Raw genomic sequence first — 17,349 nt, 5'->3', positions numbered from 1 at the left:
ACTGTAAGTAACTGTAATACACAAATATGCTTTTTTTTCCTTTTTCCCTATTAAAAAAAAAACAAAAAAAAAAACGCTCTGGTTGATTTCTTGACCCCACACAGCATTTGTTATCCTATTCACAGCTAAATCATGCATAATTAACAAATAATCAATTGAAGCCCGGCAAATTCACCCATCACATGCATCTATGTGATGGTCTTATCAGAAACTAAACCCAAAAATGATCTCTAGAAGTGGCTCCTGATGCATAACTTCTGATTATTTCCTCTGACCTTTTAAGGATTTACATCTGAAAAGCTGTTGAGAACCAAAGGGCATTACTTTATGAAGACATAGTTTCCAGAATGGAAATCTTTCTCTCCCCAAAGCACAAGCTATTGGATATTTCAAACATGTAATCTGTGTGACTTAATAATACCCCTTTTCAGCAATTTCCAAGAATTACATATTCATATTAAGGAGGATGAATAGCTTTACTATGCACCACTGATGTGCTAAATTTTTGTTTGAATAAATTAGGTAGACACTATGCAAGTCTTAATGGATTATTAAAAAGGAATTTGGTTGAGAACTGTAAGTGCGCATGGTTGTTTGTCTAGTTTGTCTCTTGTTGGTGTGTCCCAGTGATGGTTTGACTCTGTCAGGGTGTACTTTGCCTCTAGTTTTAGCCTCGATTCTCAAGACTAGGATACACTGAGTATGTACATGAATAAAATTAATGTTTATTTCTTAGGCAGTTCAAAAGTTACAGCTCATAAAAGTAAATAGATAAGTTAGTCACTTTGAGTGAAAAAAAAATGGGACGAAGGTTTGAAAAAGAGAAAGCAATGACCCAAATAATGACTAAACACATGATGATGAAACTAAATACTTACTCTTTGCTTGTCTGGGTCAACATATCTAATACCAAAGTAATCTTTCTCCAGCAGGTTGAGATGGTGGCAGATGAGGTCAAACAGGTACTGTCCTTTGGCATCCCGCTGAAAGAAAGACATGAAGAAAGTTATTCAATGTTCTTCCCACCGAGAGAGAAAAAGAAGAAGAAAGATAGAGACAAGATGGGAATAATAAACCTTACGTCACCTGAGCACTCATCCTTCCCTTTCCAAAAATGTGCACACTCACATGTACTGTAAATCAACTCGCAACTGATAAAACATATAAACATACAGAACATACACTCAGATCTAAAGTCCAGACTCTGTCCAGGGCAGCAAAAAATTTAAAACACAATAAAATGAAAATAACTAAATCATTACATCCACGTGATTTCTTTTAAACTCATCAGGGAATCTTTTTTTTGTTAGTTTGTTTGTTTTTTTTTTCTTGTTTTTTTTTGAGCATTTGAGAAGTCAAAACAGTCACCAGAAAGTGTTTTAATATTTCACAACCCTCAAGGGAGGTATATGAGGGCTATCAAATATTCATATCGAGGCTGCAGCCATCTGTGAAAGCTCAAAGAAATTTCTGCCACAGAAAAAGACCTGGGAGCGCAGCGAGACAAGGTGTGGGCAAAGAAAAGGGCAGGCTGAGAAGAAGAGGAGGCACTCATCATGCAATGAATGCTGTACAGATAGCTTTCTCTTGCACTTTAATTCACTTTTTTTTATTCTAAAAGAATGCTGACATAAAACATTTACAATATATTCACTGTCATCAGGGGATCTGTGGCTTAATTTTCCAAAATTATTTAGGAACCACAGAAAAAAAATCAGTGATTAAATCTGTAAATGAGATGGAGAGGGACAACACTGCTATTTTAACACTAGCACTTAAATCCAGAGTGAGCAGGAGCTTACAAAATCCTGCGTCTACCCCAAAAGACCCATCAAAGTCCATTTTTAATGAAGTTTTTAATTTATGTCTAATTGGAACAATGAGGTAGTGAAGCTGCTACTGAATGCATAACGAATCATTAACCAGTAATTAGAAGCTTCAAAGCAAAGCCAGCAAACTTCTAAACCAAAGCAGTGCAATATTTTGAAGTGGGCACTGTCACCCTCAGGGTTTCAGTATATAGTGTAGTAAAGGAGACACAAACAGCCTTAAGATCACAGCCCAGAGATCTAAATAAACAGCAGGTTCAAAGCATCTTCAGACAGAGAATATAAAAGAACATTAATTTGAACAAACAATTCAGTCAGAATCATGTTGCGCCTTGATAGAGATTGTTAGATAATGACTAGTCTGTGACAGAACTTTGGCATAAAAGCTTAGTATACGGGGGAACAATGTAGAAACTGACATGTTGTAATTTGACAACATGGGTTTATTTCTAGTTTGGAACTGAAGAAAATAATTTAAGCCACTCTAAGTCTTTATGCAAAGATAATCTAACTGTCTGCTATTAAAAGCAATGGCTGCAGGTTTGATTGACCTCCTTTACCTTTTTGTCATGCAGGATATATGAAGAAGCAGCAGTGGTTCTCAACTTATTTTCCTCGGGGACCCCCTTCATGCAAATACTAACAAGCCATGGACCCCCTGCCCCACCCCGTGCTGAAACCATGTTTGGTTTTATGCTTTCAAAATCGATTCTCACCATAAATAATGTTTTCTGGCTGAGTTCTGTCCTTTGATAAAGCCAAAGTTAAATGAACAACATTTCATTAATCACAATCAATCTTAATGTTAAAAGCCTCAAGGACCCCCTGTGCTCTTTGGGAACCAAGTTGGAAACCATTGGTGTAACGGGTGTAAAGATTGTCTGTTATGCTCAGCAGCTTGTGAAACAGTCTTCTCTTTACAATCAGCTCCAGTGGTGTCAAAGTTTTCCTTTGTAGTCAGCCTTCTAGATTATTTTGTTTAGTTTCAAGTCTCTGACTGTGAAGCTGCTGTGCCAACAGATGGCTGATAGACAAATTTGACTTAGAATATATGTAACATCTTGGTGCAGACATTGAAGAATCTCAGCTTTCTTAAGAAGTAACATCTGAAATCTACAATAATTTCTTTTGTTTTGTTTGTGTTCAACATGAGTTGATTGTTACCGCACCATCTCACAAAGTTGACAGACCAGTTCTCTGCACTCAGCTTCTCGTCCATCACTGATACACCCAACAACTGCAGAGTCATCAGAGCAATCCCGCAGATGACAGGACTCAGAGTTGTATTAGAAGTCTTATGTATATAGAGTGAAGAGAAATAATGACAGTAAAATCCCTTGTGGTGCTTCTGTGTTGCTGACCACCTTCTCAGACTCAACCTTTCAGTTTTACACACTGTGGTCTGTTTGTTAGGTAGTCATTAATCCAGGTGGCTGTCGAGGTATCCACCTGGACTTTCTCACACAGGAGTGCAGACTGAAAACTAAGTCATCAACACAAAGTAATATCAAATATCTCGCTCAACGTTTCTTCCTTTAGATGTCCAACCTCGACTCTACAAAGGATATTTAAAGGTTGTCTCATCAGCCCAGAGATAAAGGTTTCTTACCTTTAATAAGAGTTAAAATTGTGTAAAGGTCTTATCTCATAACATCTCATGAGACTGACAAGCCAAATTCAGGAACACTTTAAAACTAGCAAACTTATGACATGAAAAATGGAAACCTTGGGTACACAGAAAATGGGCTTCCCAGTAAAATAGGAGACATCCTGTCTCCAGCCATATAGTTTTTGAAATATGTAAAATTTCTATTTTTATAGACATGAGATGTTTCACTGAGGTAGGAGGAGTAGCTGTAGCTTTAAAACTCTTTTTAAAACTCACTCAAATACATCCTATAAAAGTTCTCTTTTGGGATGCATAACCAGGGAAATTTGTGCATGCTTAGTGAGTGCAGGTACATCCAGTAGAATTTTATTTATTTATTATTTTCATTCTGCACATATAGGATATCTTTTGTATCTACAAGGGTAAAAGATGCTACAAAATATCCCCCTCTGCCCTTTGGAAGAGACACTGTGTTCACATAGGTGACATAAAACTGCACAGTCAGACAAAGTCCGGTGCAGATATGTGAGAATATGAGAGGGAAAGAGAAGACAAAATGAAGCCAAACAGAGAGAGGGAGAAACAAAGACAGAGGAGAACAAATATGCAAGTTGCTGATGAATGTATCTCAATATCATATGGCATAAACTGAAAGAGGGGACAAAAAATAGTTCTGAAAGACAGATTCCATGTGTAAGCCACAAAAATCTTTATTAAAGCCTTTGAGACATATCATTGTAAACTGTGAGAATCTATGATGAAGTCTGTTGTCACCTTTTTTTTCACTTATTATCAAATCAGATCTGGGAAGAAACCCTCAGGTGATTTAGTTTAACATTGTCATGACTCGGACATTAGAGCACTTATCGTCAATCATAACCAAAAACCTCAACATGATGAGTTCCTTTCTTTTGATTTACATTAATGAAAAGTGCATCAACAGTAATCAACAGTGTGAAAATGTGGTTTATAAAAATTATTTTTGAAGACGATTATCCTGAGCCAGACAATGAGAAACACATTATACGATACCCAACAAACAAACCTGCGTTCAGCTTAGCCTTCAAATCATTACTTTAAATGAAGCTAATTCAAATATCCTCATTTACATGCATGAATATTTCACTCAAGTTAAAACCTCGATAGCCTCTTCTTGTCAGATCAAGCTGCACTGGTGGATCAATCTGACAACATGTCTTTCCATTGACTCTCCATCTATTCCACCTCTACAGTTTGCATTATATTCACTTCTCTTTCAGTAACGTCCACATTATTTTATTGTTGTTTATTAACATCTACAACATCATTCTTTTTTTCTATACCACTGAAGCAACAGTGTACAGACACAATTTGAGACTTTTTTTATAGTCATAGCTCCTTTGGGATCTTTTAGTTCGAGTTTTTTTTTTCTTTTTTTTTTTTTTTTTCTGTGCCCACACAGGTTTGTCTCCCAGACATTAATTTAATTGGTGACTAGAACATTAGCTATAAAAGTGATTGTGGGCTTGCATCATTAGCCAGTGATGTACTGGCGGCCTGTCCAGGGTGTACCTCACCTCTTGCCTCACCTCTTGGCTCCTGGACAAAGGGGGTAATAATAAATATCCAGATGTTTCAGCAATAATTAATCCATAAAATTTGTTAAACAAATAGTTCAACTCACACACAACTGAACTCCACCTAAACTCATCATGTTCTGTGTCAAGCTGTGCACTGACCAGACCTTTCCCAGGATGCACTGGGATCACCCTCTCGCTCTTCTGTCAGTGTGTCTGTATGTCACTGTCACGACATGCACCCTGACTCACCAGGACGGGCTGCTGACTAGCAAAGCAGCAAAAATAGACTTGCACACACTGCCCTCTCTCTCTCTCTCTCTCTCACACACACACACACACATGCACACACGCATGCACACACACAAAAGCCTCAGTTTGTCTTGCACTGTTATAAATGTCAGCAGTAGACCTGTGAAACCTGTATACACAGTGGTCAGTAGCCACACCTCCCACACCTGATCTTTAATGTAAACTTGGGAAAAAGAAAAGAAAGAAAGAAAGAAAGAAAGAAAGAAAGAAAGAAAGAAAGAAAAAAACAAAAAAACAAACAAACAAACAAAAAAACAGCAACAACAAAGAACACCAAATCAATCACATTGTTACTATATTTTTTCTCTCATGCATACACTCTTGCTTTAGCATTCACTCTGTGCTTCTGCGGGTCTTTGTTTTCTTGGGCATGTGTGCACTAGAAGCAACTGATGATCCATATCCATGTTTGTGGTTCTGAAACAAGAGCGAAGATGCAGGATGATTCATCTCAGTTCAACACTTAAGTAAATAAATGCAGGGGAATGAAGCAGATCTGGACAAGCCATTCATAAAGAATACTGAACTTCTGAGAACAGATTTCCTCCCAAACCAGAGTGCTTATTTATAGCAACAGCACAGAGTAAGCACTTTCTGCAATGGGTTGAGCGGCTTTTACATCAGATTTTAAATTGTAAGACTTAATAATGAACCTCTGATTAGACGTTCCTGTTCTGCATTACAGTGTGTGCAGGTAATCCTATTGTTCCTGCTAATTTACCAGAGTGTGCACTGTGATGCAGTTTGTAACAGTATGATCAAAGTGCATTGTCTACCTTGACTAAAAGCTGTAGGATAAAGCAGTAGAGATCCTTGCCAATAGGAAGCTGACTTATAATGTATATGTGGTGCTACGTTGCATACTAATGAAACACACCGTATTTCAGTGAGCTGACCGGGCACTGCTGGGAAACAAAGGCGGCTCTGAGGCAGAAACACTATTGATCTGAAAATAAGTGTTCTTCAACATCTTTATGAGATTTAACCTCAGAGCCAAGTGGCAATACACTGGTGGTTAAAGAGTGGAAATTCTATAAGTTCCCACTTAAAGCACTGCTTTATTGTTCTTGTGCAGATAAATGGCATATCCTTTATGCAGTTTGCAGTCATGTGATTTCAGTTTGTCTTGCTTCTCCCAGTTTCTCTCTGTGGGTTTTATTACTGTGGGTAAAAATAATTAGATCATTGCTGCTTTTGGATTAAAACACTTTTATTGCCACAATGGCATAAAAATGGGAAACTAAAATAACCTGCTATTGATATAAATGGACAATTACTATGGAGCTTTTCAAAGCGACTGCAGTGAGACTTTTTTCTGTTTTCTGTTAAATCTAAAGACCTTACACCAACTGTGTAAATGATTAGTGGAAAGTAAAAAATAAATAAAAAAATAAATAAAATAAAATAAAAATAAATAAATAAATCAGAGCCCACTAATTGTGGTTTAGAACTGAATTATTTAGTTGACTTTGAATCAGTAAAGCTCCATCTCAGGGTAAAAAAAGCATGGCTTAAATATTTTCACATCACATCCAGGGAAATTGGAACAGTTAATGAGCTTTGTGTCAACTTCTTTCTCTGTGGGTTCATTTGAAATTTGTTTACACTGGCCAGCAAAAAAACATACAAACAAAAAAACAAAAAACAAAACAAACAAACAAAACAAACAAAACAAAACAAACAAACAAAAAAAAAACAAACAAACAAAATAAACAAAACATGAAAATGTTTGGTTTTTGCAAATAATATGCCAGTAAAACGATGTTCTAAATCTCTTTGAATCAAACTGAAGTCATTAAATATCTGTCAAGTTTTCATAGCGTCCCTACTCAGCAGCACTTCTGAACTACTTTTTTTCCATTATAGGGGAGTTGACGATACTCATTTTGGGTAAGATCTGTGAAATGAGGCTATGTACAAGATTTTTATCATATTGTTTCTCATAGGTGGGGGCTTACACTGCCTCACAATGGTTTCTAGTTTGAGCCTCAGCAGGGTTTTTCTGTGTGGAGTTTGCATGATCTTTCTGCATAAATTCTCTTTAGGTACTCTGGTTTTCTTGTACGGTGCAAAAACATGATTGTCAGGTGATTCTAAATTGAGTATGTGCATAATTTGTTTGTCTCTGTATCACTGATTACAGTAAACATGAAAAATAAATCAATATTACTCATAAGTTCTAAATATGACATGACAATAAGCTAAACACAATAATCATTAGACCCAGCATCACATTTTCCCAACAGTTTATAAAACTGTTATGTAAATCTGGGCATTGAAGGGTATTGGAGTTGCAAAGATAGGTGTAATTTAGAAAACCCAAGGTTTAATAAAACAAAATAAAATAACAAAACAAAACAAAATGGATGCTGTAACATAATTCTCCTTTTTCAAGCAAGCAAGTAACACATATCTGCTAACCAAAAAGTTTAACTTATAACTATATAAAATACAGAATTTGTGTCAATCAGGACATTAAAATGATTCTCTTTCATGCTTCTTTCAAAATGGAGACTTGGCTGAATATAATATAATGGTACCATGCACACTTTTGACACAGAATCTGGGTTAGGTTCATTAGGTGATAATTTACCTTGATAATTTAACTAGTATTTGATTTCCCTGATCAGGACCAATGGGTGGCCTGAAGGCTCTGATTGCGTAAATGTACAAGATTTAAAAAGATTACTTACACTCTGGGGCACAACTGAATTTAGAAAATAATAACATCAGATGAATGTGATTTAATATATATTTGTTGGACTATGAGGCAAAACTGAACTGCTTTTTGGGTTTAGTAAAGATATAACAATATCCATTTGGGTGTTGAGGGGAGAGGAAGCTGAAGCATTACCCAAAGAATACATTGTTGTAGCTAAGGAAATTTAAATTACAACCATGTAAATCATTAGTGTATCTGAATTTATTTTTGCTGAATTGTGTGTGTGTCATGGACAGGCACAGCTGAGGAAAGGAGATGTCACATTTAGCAACTTTTCAATTCTGTATTTCTTCATGTAATGATTTACAATGGTTCAGGTGGCTTTATTTAACTCACCTTAACTTGGTTTTACGAGTTTGCATAAGCATATAAAAGCTGCAATAAGGCCGAGGGGTAAAAGTCCCCTAAAAACTGGACACTCAAGAAACTCGGCCCATGGAAGGAAGCTTGTACCAGAACAGCTGAACTTTCACCTGGGGTTATTTATAGTATCTGATCTGAATATTTTATGGCATATTTCACAAATGGATGGTATTGAATATTCTTGTTTTGGACAGTTTAATAATATAACATTAACGCTGGACATTTTGTACAAGGGGCATTACAAGCTGACTGCTGGAAGACTGGAAGCCAGACAGCAGCTGTATGAGTAGCTGCAGTAAGATTCTTTTCTACCTGCACCACACTGCCTATAGAAAGTTCTTAGACCCTTAAAGGATTTTCTCATTTTAGCCCCTTTTAGATATTCATTGCTTGTATTAATTAAATGGTACCTAAACATGTCGTAGTCATGTCTCAATAAAACCCTTTTTAAAATAGCAATATACATGTAACCCAAGTGAGTATAATTAGATTCCTAATCCACAGTTCATCACAGGTGATGATGGTAATGCACCACAAATTAGTTTTACAAGCACTTTGTAAGTACACAAAGCCAATCTTTTCCAAGCCAGGCATACAGCAAAAATCTGTAGTGTTTGACCTGGTTATAAGAAAAAAAAAACACAATGTGTCAACATCCAGAAAATTATTATTAGTGCTTCGTTTACCTGACATTGTTAGATGCAGCAGTATCTCCAGAAGCAATGCCCCCCTGGCAACTCGTGTTTTTATTGTAACCTAGCTTGTGGCTGATTATTAATTATTGTCTCCACCTACTCTTTATAAAGTGAAACTAATTTACAATCAATTTACAATTAATCAAGACGAGCTAAGAGCCAAATTATTACAACTGTAATTGCTTGACAGCCCTGCTAGAAAAAACCTTTCCAAGAGCGCTGATTTCAGACCAGGATTAAAGAATATATTTTAGCATCCTGCCAAGAAAACACAGGAGTGGCTTTAGGATAACTGTGAAAGCTCTTGACAAGAACAGAGTAGAGCATCTTTGGAGTTGTGGAAATGGCTGTACAACCATCAAACTTGGTTGAGCGGAAATGTTTTTCCAAAAAAAAATTTTTGTCTTATTGTTAAAAAACAAAATAACAAACATAGCTTGCATTTACCAAACAGAGACGTCCTGCTGTAATCCTGGATCTGTTGGTTCATTGTGCTGTTCATCTTCATATTCTGGATTTGATTCTGGTTGAAACATATAAAGTTGGATTTGAAGAGTTGTCATGCTAGAAAATTTTTCTTTGTTTTTGAGCTGTAGTAACGTCTTGGCCAGTTAAGTGCATTCACAAGTCACCGTCATGCCCTCATCCACCTCATTACTGGAAGGCATTCTCCAGGAATTCAACCAATCAGACAACACTTTCCCCAAATCCTCTCATACTCGGGAGGATGCTTCTAGGATGCTCTCCCTCCTTCTGAAATAATTACAACCTATTTTGAGTTATGATGGATGCAAAGCAAATCTAAGCATACCTGGAATTAAGAATTAAATGAGTGAAAAAGATCGTGCCAAATCCGATTAATCAGCTAAACTTTGCTGCATTATTGCAGATATCTGTGAGTAGACTGAGAATGAAAAAAAAAAGACTCCAGTTCAAAATGAGGCTGATGCAAAAAAATGTAGATAAGTTGAAAGTGTATAAAACTGCATAAAAACTTCTGTCTACGTCATGTCTGTACAAATGTTCATGTATGTAAATATGCAGTTGGCAGCAGTGATATTAGCCACAATGACTCATGGGTAAATGAGATTAGTGCAGGCCTGTCAGAGGAAGAGGAATGTATTAAACAAGCAAAGGCCCATAAGAGCTTTATGGAAGCACACGCGCTGCTTCATCATGGCTATAATAAAAGTGATAAATGGTGAGATGGAAATAACCCAGACTGGGGCCAAATGATCACTGTGGTCCTTGGTGGAGAGTCAGCAGCAGCAGCATGCTGCGCTTCCAGCCTTGCCAGGTCTTGCATTAGATTAATTATTGAGTGGGGTTCCATATCAGCTTGGGAAACACCACATCAATAAATGATGGTGTCATTTTAAGCTTGTGGATGGAAATTGCAACAACCAAGCGAATGGTCCTGAAAGGTTACTGCTTCTGGTAGCACCTGCTAACAGAAGTGCTTGATTAGGTTTTGTTTTTGTTTTTTTTTTGAGTTGATGATGTCTCACTGCTCTGAGTTCAGTTCCAGTAGGTGAATGTGTGGAAGAATGGTTTGTGGTGGTCTTTAACATCGCTTGCTTCTTTTGGGTTTAACAGCAGCATTGTACGATATCTCAGTGCTCCACTGTATGATTTTTATGCTGATTTCCTCCATTCTGAAAGCTGCTGCCTGAAGGCTGTGAGTAGCAAAGCCTGTAAATGGCTTACTATAATCTCATGATATGGTAATGTGTATTTTCCATTTTTTGGAGAGCAGACACAGACGTAAAAGACTGAAGTGGCATTTTCTGTCAGAAAGCAGCTGTTTGGTGTTCGTAGATTTATATTAAACATACTGGCCCTTGTAATATTAAGGAGGTAATAAATTAGTTGCAATGGCGTCAAAAGTTTTTCAGGTATTCTGAGTAGGCATTACTTACTGAAAAAAAAAATAAATAAAAAACACATAAGCTAGCAACACTACTGTGATGACGCAGGTTAGTTTGATTCCAACCACGGAAACAACCTTGAGAAATTTATTCTGTCAAAATAGAGCTAAAAAAAAAAAAATGCACTGCTATGATCAACAAGTCATTCTCCACAGAAAGTGCTGCTGATCAACAGTGCTCATTGATCTCTGCTACAGACATGGACAAAATTGTTGGCACCCCTCTGTTAATGAAAGAAAAACTCACAAAAGGCACTGAAATGACTTGAAACTGACTAAAGTAATAATAAATAAAAATGAACCAATGAAAATCAGACATTGCTCTTGAATTATTTTCAACAGAATTATTTTTAAAAAGCAAACTAATGAAACAGGCCTGGACTAAAATAATGGCACCCCTGGAAAAGATTGAACATAATTTGATCATAAGGACATATTAAACTAAGGTGTGTCCTATAATTAGCATCACAGGTGTCTTCAAATTTGTAATCAGTCAGTGTTGCCTATTTAAAGGGTGACAAGCAGCCACAGGTGACATCACATTTACCACACTGAATACATACCACAGAAAGCGAAGGAGAGACTTATCTCAGGAGATTAGAAAGAAAATCATAGACAAGCATGTTAAAGGAAAACGCTATAAGACCATGTCCAAGCAGCTTGACGTTCCTGTGTTACAGTTGTCCATGTCTGTATGTTATATCAATACTTCTTTTGAGCCATAAGAATTATACAAATTACAGAGGATTCATCCCAGAATATTTAAAGCCCTAGAATATGTAAGCCTCTGTAAAGCTATTAGCACCAGTTTTGTTCAGTTCATCTTAAGTGTAAGGCTACACACTCTGTGCTGGCTGGAAAAAATAAATAAATGAATCAATAAATGGCTGATGCTTAATAAAACTCTCTTCAGTGGTAATTCTTCAGGGATGACTCACACTGCTTCTTTTAGTTAAGGCTCTTTCATTTCTATGTCATTCTCCCAAACTGCATCAGAGTTTTTATTTGCCCGCACGACCACTACTTTACATCTAGCTGTAGGATGATGAGTCATTCTTACAGCACAGCAGGTTGGCACTTATTTAAATTGTTCAAAGTATATTGCTCATCCCCAGATTTATCCTTGAGCTAAGTGAAGAAACAAAATTTGAAAAATGCTCTGAGAGCATGTTTTTTCATAGAGTACCTGGCCAATACTATCTTACAAAAGAGATATTTGGTATATCATTGAGACAATTAATTTCATGCATTATACTACCAGCTCTGATTTTTGGAAACATGTACATAGGACGTACCGGGGAGCCCTGACGCTTCTGCTACTGGGATGTTGGTAGCAGGTTTAGCAGATTTGGGACTGTTTTGGTAAAATTCAATGGACATTTGTGTTTAGAGACCAGGAGAACACCCTGTGTCATATTTCCAAGCCAATCATGATCAGTTTTAGGTGTGTTGTTATGCCTCTGGTATTGTTTGCCTTTGTAAAGTCCCAAGCTGATGATCAATGTTCCCCTGACCTTGGTTTTGTTATTGATCTGTGTTTGTGGAGCAGAACAAGATGCTAGCAATTAAAGCTCAAACTAAGCAATCACTTCTGACATTCACTAGATATAAAACATAAACCAGCTTGTATTATTATTTGGAGGTCTGAAAAACAGATGATAGGATTGTCTTCTTCTCCATGGCAACCCACAGTTGAGTCTTTGATATAATTTAAATGGCCCTGATATCAGTATCACAGACATAATGTGACTTTTCAGAAGAATAGTTTAATATGTATGAAGTCAGAGCTGAGTTGCACTACTTGAATACATCTATAAACTCAAACATTAACTCAAAACTTTATTTGGTAGATTGTGACGGTGCTGACCATCAACAGAAGCAGAAATGTCAGTGCCTGTTATTTCTCCTGAAATCTACAGTCTACATATAATCTATATACAGTATATGACTAACCCCAGTGTATAATAATGTTATTGCTGTTTTGAACTTCAGTTTTACACAGTTTACACAGGCCTGTATACACTATCAACCTGTGAAACAACGGTATGTTTTCATCTGTTGTGACCGTTTGATGACATGTAATAAAATATATAAGCCCCTGAAACATCCCTTTTACTTTCTGAGGTGGAACAACAGCAGTCCACTTAAAATCATGTCCACTGTCAGCAGGATATCATCTCATTGCCCTTCAAGTACCCCAGCGGGACTAAAAGAACTGTTTGGACTGTGTTCACAATCAGAGTTGTAACTTTGTTGTCACTTGTGTAAATCTTCCTGTTTAGATAGAGATTCAGAGGCTGGGGGCTTCTATAGATATACCACAGAAAAAGACAGGAAAGGAAAGGAAAGGAAAGGAAATAAATAAATAAATAAATAAAAAATGACAGCCATACAAAGTGTCCCATCGCCCCAGTTTCTCAGGCTTTTCTTAATCAAAAGGATGGTAATATGCTATTATACAGCTTATATACTCCTGGAAAACAATGCTGCAGTTTTGGACCCAAAATTCACATAAACACAATTACTTTGTCAGGCCTTTTACTGTAAGTATCTAGGCATACACTTGTATTGCCTCTCCAGCTGCTGACAATACAAACCCTTTTGAGAAAATGACTCACTGAAATGGATGCTATCTGTTGACTTTACATCTGTAAAACTGCACAACATATAAAATGCTTAATCAAGGTAATATTTATGACTTTCAAGCTTATAACGCTGACATTTTGAGTAAGTAGCTACAAGCAAGTGCAATTCATTTGTACAGTTGTTCGAATCAAATGCACCAATGTGAAATGTGAAATGTGAAACAAACTGATGCAGCGGTAAGCGATGAAAATGATAGAGCATACGCCAGAGGAACATTTTAAGTTAAGTGGAGAGTCGATTAGTGGTGGCTCGGCCATGTCCTGCATCTATGAAAATCTGGAACAATGTCTGCCGTCCATCAGTTTTATCCCAACTTCTGTCAAACTCAAGCAAATAATACATTTACAGGCATTTATTTGAAGTGGTTTTCCAAACATTGACTAATTCATGATATATGTAATATTTAAACTTACATAGAAATATATTTTATATGTGCTCAAGATCATAATTTCCTTGCAATTAAACCTCAATGTTAGAACTTAATTAAGTGTCAAAAGTTTCCACTAACTTCAAAAAGGAACGCGTAATGTCACCTCTGCTTCAGAAGAGTGGGCTATGGGACATAGAAAACAAAGTAAACTGCAGTGTAAGTCACAATCTTGATACTGATGATCACAGAGGGCAAATAAGAGGCTGGATATATTATATGGATAGCATTCGATATAATGGTTTCTGTTACAGATGCACTGTCAGCTGTATTTGAGAGAGCTATTTTTTTCTCTTCTTAAAAAAGAACTTTGTCTTGTTATTTGGTAAAATATGGTTGGAATAACTCTGATAGAAGACAAAAAATGAACAAAATTAAAAAGTCTTGACGTAGTACTGTATACAGTTCTCTTCTGCAGAAAATGACAAATATACTGGAAAACTCATTATTGTGAGCTCTAACTGGTTTATTGTTGATACCTTTTCCTAAAAGTTTTTTGGTAGATAAGATTTATACTTACACAACCCACTGGATATTTAAAATGTATGAATGCAAAAGCAGTTATAGGGGTAAATTGGATTTATTAAACTATGCCAAAAATCTGGAACATTACATCTGATTGCAAGAGACTTTCTGCAAATAGCACCACAATGTCCTGCACACTTTCAGTTATTAGACTGAGGTTTTCTGCATTAGACTGGAGTCACTGAACTCACTAACAAAAAAGAAAAAGAAAAGGAAAAACAAAAACAAACAAAATACTGTATAACTGGAATTACAGATTGAATTGTATTTTATGGTGCCACTGTGGCTGAATTCAGTGACAAACTCATCAAACTCAGTGATCCCATTCCCAAAATGTTGGTACACTGTGTACAATGATTTGCAAATCACATAAACTAATATTTTATTCACAAAAGAACAGAAGCAACATAAATCAGATTTTGAAACGGAGGCATATTACTATTAGCTCAGAACATTGGCGCATTTTGAGTTTAATGCCAGCAGCACATTTAAAAAAAAGATTGAAACAGGGGCAACAAAAGCCTAAAGAAGTAATTGGCAGAAATGAAACACAACTGGAAGACAAACTGAAAACTAATTAGGCTAATTGGCAACAAATCAGAACATGACCGGGTATTAAAAAAACATTTCATGGAGGCATAGCTTTCAGATGTAAATTTATGGAGAGGTTCACTAATCTGTGACTAAAAAGTGCAGAACAATTTCATGTTCCTCAACTTAAAATACATCAAATAATCTTTAAATCACTCATAACCTAATCAAACCATATGCTAACATAACACAAACTGAAGTAAAAGCTTTGTGCCGAAACAAATTTTAAGTGGAAAACCTGAAGTCTGCTCCAAACCTTGGTTATTTTAAATTAGGTCTCAAAATGCTTATAATTACCAAAGCTTTTAATTAAGATAAATTTCTTTTGTTGTTTTTTTTTCATGATGACGATGATGACAATGATGATAATGTGATGATGCTTACGATAATGTTTTTGCCATTGATATCAGTTTGAGCAATATGTAACTCGCTGTATGTATTCTCTTGTCTGTTTGTTTACATCATGTACTGCACATTGGGTTGTCTTATGTATGAAATGTGCTATGTAAATACATTTGAAACATCATTTTTAACCAAGCAATACTGACTTCATGATCACGGAGGATATAGTTTCATATATGGTTATTAAAAAACAGTTTGTGTTGGCATGTTTGGCCAATATTTGATAAAGATTATTTAAGACACTGCACAAAAATAGCAAATGGTATGTGACAAAAGTCAAAGCTTGTTCCTTCAGATGTTGGAATTGTTTTTCATATAAATGTCTACCTGATTTGCGTCTAGCTACGTGTATCCTCTATGACACTTGTTATGTAATGTGGATATCAAACATAACTCTTTGTTACAGGAGTCATTTGCAGCAGCAGGGATGCATTGCATGGTGATGTATTCATTGTGACATATTTTGACAAAATTCTGTGTAAACAAGACTTCTTCCTCCACTCCTCAATTGGAGTGGATTAAAAGTCACTGTTAAAAGTGGTGATGGGTTCCATGTTGATCCATTTGTGCAAAGTGGCAGAAAGGTTCAGCTAACTGCAGTATATCCCCAGGGGTCATTTTACCTAACAATTACTCAGTTTCCTCAACCCTATAATAGCAGTTCAGTTAATAGTATAAGTCAGTAAGCACTGCCAATATGGAGATCTTATTACTTGGATGATTGATTACCTTGTTCACTTTGGAAACGTGAGTGTTAAGGTTCACAGCACAAGTCTGAGGTTGTATTATTTGAGGGAACTGGTTGTCAGTAAAGCATTAAAATGATGTGCAAATGAAATGTTCTATGTAATAACATACAGTTGTTGCTTAAAAAACAAAATGAAAAAGCCATCCTGCACAAAGACTAAAAAAAAAAAAAAGCTTTACATTTTTCAAAATCACAAATACTTCTCCCCCGAGAAGCCTTGGCTTCTCTGTACGAAGTGCCTGAGGCCAGGACTGAAACAAAAAGCAATGAGTTCTGACACCATGTTTGTTCTGTGGAAAGTGCTAGCAGCAGATACTGTTGCCCTGACCGAGCAGTCAGCAGGTCAAACGTGTTAGTGATCACAGCCCATGATAGACAGAGGCGCCCAGCATCTGCTGTGCTTGCATCCAGGCAAGGATTCAGAAGGACACTAGGTGTCACACACCACGCGCTTAGGATCAGCTATCCAAAAAACATTCTCACATGCAGGCGAAAGCACACATGCACAGCATAGGCTTATTGTTGTTCGTTGATCAAAAGTAGCAGGTGGCATGCACACTCAGACAATTTTTTAAAGACAATAACGCAAAGATGTATCCCCCACTCAAAAGACCTTTTCAATATCTTTCCTAACACTACCCAAAACACCAAAAGCACACTTGTGCATTGAACTGATTTATTTCCTTTGGGGATAATGTGGCCAAGATAATTTTGTGAATGGAAATCTGAGATCAGAATTAAAACAGTCTCTCTTTCTTGTACTAATCTTTTAATAAAGGAAGCTGAACATACTACTGTAACAAGCAGGGACCCCTGAATAACTTCAGTAATTTTGTTTAGATTGATAAGGAAAGGAAAGGTTACCTCAGTGAGCCACAGCTGAGACTAACATCTAGGATCCAACAGAACATCTAAAATAGGACAAGATAATCTTTAAAAAAATGGAAGTCTTAATAAACTATGTAAGTTCAGTAACTCTGACCTCTGTGATTAAATT

General features: G+C 36.4%; 1 protein-coding gene across 1 annotated transcript in view; it reads right to left on the bottom strand.

Annotated features, from left to right (window-relative positions):
* LOC121643108 (FERM domain-containing protein 5-like) overlaps positions 1 to 17,349 on the bottom strand; it is an 85,950-nt gene that overhangs the window by 15,786 nt on the left and 52,815 nt on the right. The window contains exon 2 of the mRNA XM_041990333.1: positions 879 to 983. Coding sequence (XP_041846267.1) covers positions 879 to 983 — 105 coding nt within the window. The remainder of the gene's footprint in view (positions 1 to 878; positions 984 to 17,349) is intronic.

This window comes from Melanotaenia boesemani, chromosome 1 (assembly GCF_017639745.1).
Source record: "Melanotaenia boesemani isolate fMelBoe1 chromosome 1, fMelBoe1.pri, whole genome shotgun sequence".
In the NCBI taxonomy this organism is placed as follows: Eukaryota; Metazoa; Chordata; class Actinopteri; order Atheriniformes; family Melanotaeniidae; genus Melanotaenia; species Melanotaenia boesemani.
Note: the sequence above shows the minus strand (reverse complement) of the source record. Positions and strands in the feature narration are given on the sequence as shown.